The 8036-nt window shown below is 61.2% G+C and overlaps 1 protein-coding gene and 1 long non-coding RNA gene across 2 annotated transcripts; both read right to left on the bottom strand.

Moving 5' to 3' along the window:
* Nucleotides 1-967: 967 nt before the first annotated feature.
* On the bottom strand, nucleotides 968-2508 carry LOC125319034. The gene is made up of 5 exons (XR_007200572.1): nucleotides 2434-2508; nucleotides 2174-2275; nucleotides 1692-1794; nucleotides 1362-1418; nucleotides 968-1048 (listed from the first exon to the last, which is right to left on the bottom strand). It is a non-coding gene; the product is annotated as an uncharacterized LOC125319034 (long non-coding RNA).
* A 2336-nt stretch (nucleotides 2509-4844) lies between these two features.
* LOC125319053 lies at nucleotides 4845-6223 on the bottom strand. The gene is made up of 4 exons (XM_048289999.1): nucleotides 6011-6223; nucleotides 5643-5707; nucleotides 5199-5528; nucleotides 4845-5015 (listed from the first exon to the last, which is right to left on the bottom strand). The coding sequence occupies exons 1-4, from the start codon at nucleotides 6120-6122 to the stop codon at nucleotides 4845-4847; spliced, it is 678 nt and encodes a 225-aa protein (XP_048145956.1). The 5' UTR covers nucleotides 6123-6223.
* Between the last annotated feature and the right edge of the window lie 1813 nt (nucleotides 6224-8036).

Here is an 8036-nt window from a genome sequence, read left to right as displayed (position 1 = left end):
AGCTGCTCTTGAAAACTTCCAGCATTCCAAGCTCCTTGGCCCTCCGTGGAGGCTTGCCACGGAATCCCTCACAGCTGCCTCCGGAGCATACTCCTGTTGGCTGTTCTAAAATCCAGGGCCTTCAGGGTGCTCAGCAAGACCTCTGACTCCACAGTGTTGTGGAACTGGACCTTCAGGACAGGGACCTTTCCAGCCTGAGCTGCCCTCGTTCCTCTGTGTCTCTGCACAAAACATGGCACGGTGTGGATACAAAAATGCTGCTAGCAAGGATTTTCTTGCTATTTTCTAAGCCCGTGAGAGACTTTTCTCTCTCACAGAAGAGGCAGCAGAGTTATGTACACAACCAAACACCTGCACCCTTGAAAAGTCTTTTTTATAGTACAGGAGAAAATATTTGGACAATGGATGTTTTAGGATTTTAGCCGATCACCCCAAGGGGTGGCTGATCCTTTGTCCAATTAGACTATGAAGAAAAAAGCCTATGAAAGAGTTTGTAAAATAATTAAATAAATCAATCTTGCTGCACAATTCCTGCCTGCTGGAGCTTCTCTCCTCCTCCCTACGGCTGCGGGACACGGTGATATACCCCAGGGTTGCAGTAAAAGCACGGAAGAGAGCGGCAGGAGGGGCCTGTGTGTCCCAGGGCTCAGGTTTTGGGCCGCTTCAGCACCACAGAGATGCAGCTCAAGTGAAGAAACCAAACTGTTTATTAATAGGAAGCGAAGCGAAGGGATGAGCTGGGAGGAAAAAAGGGGATGGGCAGGGTCTGAGGGCTGGAGGGATGGAGCTGTCAAAAGGGAGGGAGAGGGCAGGAGCTATGGGAGCTTTCCACAGGCTCAGCTGTGACCAGCATCAGCTGTGCCTGGAGCTCCAGCTGCTCTACTCTAGTCTCCAGATGGTCTCATCTTCCAGGATATCTGGAGGTCTTAAAGGGACACTGGTTCTGGGCCAGCAGATGAACGTAGTTCTGCAGCTCTTTCGTTGAGTATTTCCTGAACTATGATGTTTGTCTGGGAAGGGCTGTCGTCTCTCCTCAGGGCTTGAAGGGCTGGAAGAGACAGGAACAGAGCCACGGTCAGAGCCTGGATCTGCAGGAATCCAAGCAGACCTTCCTGCCAGGGCCATCTCACCCAGCTCCTGCCACGGCCAGAAGACAGCAGGGGCCAAGGAGATCAGCCAGAAGGTGCTGGCCATGAGCCTCCCCACCGTGTCCCTGAAACCTCTCTGTGCTCCGCCCACGTCACCCCGAGTCCACACACGGAGCAAAGCCCCCACAGCCAGGGCAGGGATTGCAGCTCCCGAGCCAGGCATTGCAGCTCGCCCCCGCCAGCCCCCGCTGCCAGCCCGCTGCCCTCACTCACCCTCACCGAGGAGCTGGAGCTCTTCCTTGTGCCCCCTCAAGAACACCCTGGCAGTCCCTGGGAGCACAGAGGCGGTCACGGCCCCGCGGCACAGCTCCCTCGCAGCGGCGCTGCCAGCCCCGTGGCCACCCGCTCTCCTGCCCCGGCAGGGCTCAGCCCGGGCCCTTGCCGCATCCTGACGCCCGAGGGCACGGCTGCGAGAGGGCGGCAGCGGCCCCGAGGGCAGGCGGGGCTCCACGGCCCCGGGCCCGGATCCCGCTGCCGGGGCAGCAGCCGGGGCCGGGGCCGAGCTGCGGCGGGGCGGGGAGGGGCCCCGGGCTCGTGGCTCACCGATGAACCTGACGGCCGCCTCTCGCAGGGACTCCTGCGGGCTCTCCGCGAACGGCAGCGCCTGGTGCAGGCGCTCGGCCGCTCGGCTCCTGTCCTCTGCCAGCTGCAGAGAGCGCCAGGAGGGAAGGGTTGGCGCGGGCTCAGCCCCTTGGCCGGGCTCTCTGCGCCCAGCCCTGGCCTCCCCTGCCCGCACGGCCCCGAGGCCCGGCCAGCAGCCGCTGGCGCCGGGCTCTGGAGGGGGCCGAGGGCCGGCTGCTGCCCGGGGAGCCGCGGTGCCGCCCCGTGCCACAGCCCAGCGGGGCCGGGGCTCCATCGGCTCCCGGCTCGGGGCCACAGGAGCCTGGAGAAGAGCCCGGGGAAGGGAGCAGCGTGTGGGGCGCAGGCTGGCGCCCCTGGTGCAGCACAGCTGCCAGCCCCACGCACTGGGCACCAGGGGCAGGGGACTTCTCCAGGCTCAGCTTAGGCTTCCAGGCGGTCCTTACCAGGCACTCGGCAAACTTCGACAGCTGCTCCTTCTTCACCAGCTGCCCAAGATTTCTCCTCTTCAGGAACTTGGCCGCACAAATCAGCGTTTCCCGAGAAGCCTGGAGAGCAGCAGAGACACGGAGATGGCACCACAGCCCAGGGCACAGGACCCGCGTCCCTGTGCCAAGGCCAGGAGAAGGCTGCAGCCTGCGAGGCCCCAGGGCAGGAGGCAGCTGAGCCCCCTCCCAGGAGGACACATCAGCCCACAAGTCCTCACCTCTGCCACGTTCCGGTTCTCATCATGGCAGTGGAATAAAAGTGGGAGTAGGCTCTGGCACACAATTGTCTTAAGGGGCTTTTTTCCCTTGTCCACTACCAACTCCATCACCTTGCAGAAGAGGTGAATGGAGAGCATCTGCACATTGCTGTTGTCCTGGAGTAAAGGAAAAAACATCAGCAGCAACTTCTCCAGCCCATGTGGGCAACGGCCTAAAAATCCACAGGGCACAAAGTGTCTGGGCAGCAGCCAGTGTCAGTGGCTGGGGGCACAGAGCCTTACATTTTCAAAGAGTGGCAAGAGCGCCTCAGCCAGTTTCGGGGCAGTGGTGCTGGATACCAGGATGTCTTTGTTCTCCAGCACATTCATGAACACAGAGAGGGACATCCTGACCACCTCTCCATCTGCATCACCCAGCAGCTCCACAAGCCGTTGAGACAGGCTGCCCATTCTTCTGGCCTGTGTGGAACACAAGGCTGTGCTGTGAAGCCATGAACGGCTGCACTGCCTACACCACCCTGGCCCTGCAAGCCCACCCTGCTGCCGCAGGGCCCAGAGGCCAAAGGCCTGTCCCGAAGCACTGGGGCAGCTGAGCCGGGAGGCAGGAGAGCTGGGAGCAGCTGCCTCAGCTCCTGAAGCCCAGCCAAGCCCATGTGACTGCTTTCCCCAGCGCAGCTTCAGCCGCTGCCGCCTTCTCACCATGGCGGGATCCTTGCTGAGCACCACGAGGCCTCTGAGTGCCAGGCGACATCTCTGCCTGCACTCGCTCAGCAGGTACCTGGACATGATCTCCAGGATGCTGTCACCATATTTACTTAAGTCCAGGCACTCGAGGAGCTGAAAGGCACAGGGCAGTGACAGGGGAGCCGGCCGGCAGGAGCCCGGAACCGCCCAGGGCTGGGCCCAGGCAGCAGCGCAGGGCGCGGGCACCGTCCCAGGCAGCTGCGGCTACGAGAGGGCAGAGAGGCGGGAGGCAGCTCAGCGAGGCAGCGCTGGCCGTCAGGCTCACCTCCACAAGGAAAGCCAGGAAAGGCAGATCCCAGCATGGCTCCTCCCTGCTGAGTGGTTTGAGCAGGTGGAATGCAATGCGGGAGCAGAAGGGGATCAAGACCTGGCGCATCTCTCTGGTAGGGGGAAAAAGGCACCAAGACCCTGAGGCAGGGGGCAAACCTCTCCCAGGACTGACTCACACAGGTCTGGTCTTCCCCACCACGTTGCAAGGGGATCTGGGTGCTCTGGGAGGCAGCTCCTTCTGGGCACCCTCCCCTTCCAGCCTTTTCCAGTCCGCTTGGCCATCCCTCGGTGACGAGGCCCCACAGGGACTGTGTGGGGCACCTCGGGCACAGGGCACAAGTGCCGGGGGCAGTGAGGAGAAGGGGGTCTCACCTGGCCAGCAGACCCACTGCATAGTGCTGGGTGTCAGCACACAGCAGCGTGTCCCAGCCACGCTTGCGCTCCATAGCCACCACCTCGTTGTCACAGCGCAGTCGACAGAGCAGAGCCTTCATGGCCTGCACTGCAAACCTGTGCACAGAGCAAAGCCCAGGTCACACTGGGGGCACTGGCGCTGGCCACGAGGGCATGGGAAGGACAGGAGGACTGGGACCTGTTGGGGTTGATGGGAAGGCGGTGTTCCTCCTGGCATGCTCTCCAGAAGTGATCAACTTCCTCTGGCACCTGCTGTGTGGTGATGACAACTTGGAAGAGCAGAGTCACAAACAGGCGGGCTGAATAAAGGATCATTGCCTCGTGGCACTCGGGCACCTGGACAATCACCCACAGCGCCAGAGTTGCCTGCAAAAGAAGCAGCTCGAGACAGCTCAGGAACATCCCTCAGTGCCGAGCTGTCCATGTGGCAGGGCCCGAGGGGAGACGCAGGGGGAGCACCGGGCCTGGTGCCCCCTGAGCCTGCCCTAGCCCAGGCAGGTTTCAGCCCAGCACCTGAGGCAAGGAGATGCAGTGGGGGAAGGATGGAGAGCTGGTGAGGATGTGACCTCGGGGTGAGTAAAGGCCAGTTCCAGAAACTCACAGCCAGGGCAAAGACATCTGTATCATCCCCATCAGAGGTGGACGTGCTATGCAGTGGCCATTCCTGCATCACACAGAGCAGTGTTGGCAACACCTTCTCCACTGCTGGTCCCAATGATCCTATGATTCTCCACATCATTGTAGCAGCTCTGTAGGATCGGAGCTCTGAGTCAGGGGCGTCTCAGTCACAGTACCATGCCCTGTGCAGCTGTGGGGGCCCAGGTGACAGAGCCCCGGTGCCCTGAGGGGCAGGGAGGGAGCATGGCAGCAGGCTCAGGAAACAGAGGGGCCCGAGGGTCCTGGAGCTCTCCACCTGTCTGGCAGACCCCATTGGACAGGTGGCACAGGGCGATGGGCCCTAAGGGCTGGTGAGCCCTGAGCTCTCAAGGCAGCTGGGCCCCGTACCTGTCGCACGATGGGGCACAGCGCAGGAGGGTCAGCACCACATCAGCGGGGTGCTCTTCAGCCAGCCTCAGAATGTCAATTTGCAGCCAGGCATCCACAGTGACATGGGACCCGAGTCTCTGGTGAATGTTCCTCACCATGGCTGGCACCTGGAGGAGGCATGGGGAAGACTTGGAGCACTGTCCAAGGGAGCAACTTCCCCAGCTGCCCCCAAGAAGTGCTTCCCTTCCCACCGCACTGTGCTGGCCTCAAAGGCTGAGGGGGCCCAGCAGCCGTGGCTTGAGGGGGCACACGATCCTTGGAGTCTCCAGCCCTGGCCCCAGGCTGCTTACCTGCTGCTGAGGAGAAGCAGCACTCTCTTCAAAAAAATCCAGTTTGGGAGCATGAATCCCAGTGGGAATGGGCATAGTGTCAGTATTTGGGATGCCCTGAGTCTCTCCGGTGTCAGTGTTTGTGATGGCCATGTCCTCAGTCACTGCCCTGTCAGTCTTCGCTGTGTGATCATTCATTGGACTGTCAGAGTCTTCTGAGGGTGCAGTGATATCTGTGCTGACATCAGGCTCTGCCTGGAGCTCGGTCAGCCCAGAGTCAGGCTCAGCTGTGCCCTCAGTTGCTGTGGTGCTGGTCTTTCCACGCCGAATGCACATGAACTTCCGGAACATCTGCAGGAGAACAAAGGACAGGGAAGAGAGGGATGTTCCAAGGGGTGCTCCAGGCGTGGTGCTCGGCTGAGCAGCGACAGCAGGCCCAGCCCAGGTGGGGATGGCTGCAGGTACCTGCACTGTTCTCCGGAAGCGGCCGTGGGCACGGTCCTGCTCTTGTGTCCGGTCCAGGGCTGCATCTGGCAAAGAGCGAGCGCAGCCAGAGCTGAGGGGCTGCAGGAGAGGCCGGAGAACGCAGCCCAGCCCTGCGCTCCCCAGGCAGGGACAGCCCCGGGATGCCCAGGGGATGGAGCACGGCTGCTGCGGGGGGTCTGGCCTGGCTCCTCTTCCAGCCTATCCATAGGCCTGTTCCCTGGGGATGGGATGGGATGGGATGGGATGGGATGGGATGGGATGGGATGGGATGGGATGGGATGGGATGGGATGGGATGGCGCCAAGCTGGCTGCTGCCATCAGCCCTGTGGCCCAGCTCTGTCACTCACCGTCCTGCCGTGGCTGGAACTGCTCCAGCTCTTCGGGCTGTTGTGCTGGGGCAGCTCCAGGGCCTTTTTTCCTCCTGAGCACTTTGAACAGGCGACGGAATCTGCCCGCCATGCCACAGTGTGGCCTCGAGGGCACCTTCAAGAGAGATTCCTTGGGAAAGCTCTGAGTGAACAAGTCCTGCGCTTGTGCCTTGAAGGCACCAGCAGCAGAGAAACCTCAGGAAGGCTACAGGACAGCAAGTCCTGCACCCTGGTCTCTGAGGGCTCCTGCCACAAGGACAGGAGACTCCTCGTCAAGGATTGTGGTCAGCTAAGCCAACGGTCTGGCCTTGAGGGCACCGGCCACAGGGATGGGAGATACCTCAGAAAAGCTCCGGGGCACCAAGTCCCACGGTCTGCCCTCGAGGGCACCTGCAAAAGAGAAGCCTCGAGAAGGCCACAGGTCACCAAGTCCTGTGGTCTGGCCTCGAGGTCACCTGCAGGAATAACGCTTCGGAAAAGCTCCGGGTCGGCAAGGAACAAGTGCGCTGTGCGGGGGCTCCTCACGGCACCGCTCTGTCCCGTCCTGTCCCGTCGCGTGCTCCGAGCACTGTGGCGTGGCTGCGTCGCCGCCAGCCCCTATGTCAGCACGTGTCACAAAGGGCCCTGGGACACCCTGTCCCGTTCCATCCCATGGTGACCATGCTGCACCGTGTCACAAAGGGCCCTTGCACACGCTGCCACCTGCCCCGGGGCCGTCCCCAGCCCACTCCAAGTGGCCCAGGTTGGAAGGAATGCCTTGCCCCAAGTGTCTAAGGCAGCCCGACAGGAACTTTAGCATCGGCTCCAGCCATAAGCAAGCGCTCCCCTGCTCTGCGGGCTCGGGGCAGCACCAGGAGCCCCCACGGCTGCCACCGCAGCCGCCGCGCGAAGGGCTCGGGGTCTTCCACAGAAGCTGGCACGGCCTCCTTGGGACACGTCCCGGCTGGTGGCCATCCTAAAGCCGGGGCTGTGACACAGACAAGGAACGTGTGGGCCAGGGCCATGGACCAAGGGGCCGGTGTGATTCTGAGGGGCCTCGTGGATCCATGGAGACCATGGTGCTCCTGCAGGTCCTCATGGAATCACGGAGTCCATTGGGACACTGCTGGGCCCACGGAACCAAGGGAACATGGAACAGCTCTGGCTGCCTTGGGCTCCTGGGGCCGCCTGGCAGCTCCGGCTGACCTTGGCATGGAGAGAGCTGCTTCTCACCTGCCCTGGAACGCTGGGCTCCGTGCTTTCCTTCCTGTGGAACAGAACCATCCTTCTCCCCCAGCTGCCCATGGCCAAAATTGCAATTTGGCCTCCAAAATTCCATCTATCCCAGGATTGCTGCCAGACAAAAGCTGCCAAGGCCAACAGGTCTGGCTGGCCTTGGCCTCTGGTGGCCGCCTTTCATGGATCACAGGGAGACAGTTTGTTTTATCACAGATACTATGCATGGTTAGATCCACCCCTCGATCTCGTGCCCACCTATAGGTGGCATCTCTGCCTTGATGACCTGAGGCATCATGTCTCCACAAGTAGGGCTAATGAGGAACACCAAAGCCAGAAGCAGGTAGATCAGGCTGCAAAGATAGAGGTGTCCCAGATAGACTTGGATTGGCAACATAAAGGAGAACTGTTCCTAGCTCGATGGGCCCATGATGCCTCAGGCCATCAGGGCAGAGATGCCACCTATAAGTGGGCACGAGATCGAGGGGTGGATCTAACCATGGACAGTATCTCCCAGGTGATCCATGATTGTGAGACATGCGCTGCGATCAAGCAGGCCAAGCGGGTGAAGCCCCTGTGGTACGGTGGGCGATGGTCCAAATACAAGTATGGGGAGGCCTGGCAGATTGATTACATCACACTGCCTCAAACCCGCCAAGGCAAGCGCTGTGTGCTCACAATGGTAGAAGCCACCACTGGATGGCTGGAGACCTACCCTGTGCCTCATGCTACTGCCCGGAACACCATCCTGGGCCTGGAAAAGCAAGTCCTTTGGAGGCATGGCACCCCT

The sequence above is a fragment of the Corvus hawaiiensis genome, chromosome 35 (genome assembly GCF_020740725.1).
Source record: "Corvus hawaiiensis isolate bCorHaw1 chromosome 35, bCorHaw1.pri.cur, whole genome shotgun sequence".
Taxonomy (NCBI): Eukaryota; Metazoa; Chordata; class Aves; order Passeriformes; family Corvidae; genus Corvus; species Corvus hawaiiensis.
The sequence above is the reverse complement of the archived record's forward strand: the minus strand, read 5'-3'. Positions and strand labels throughout refer to the sequence as shown.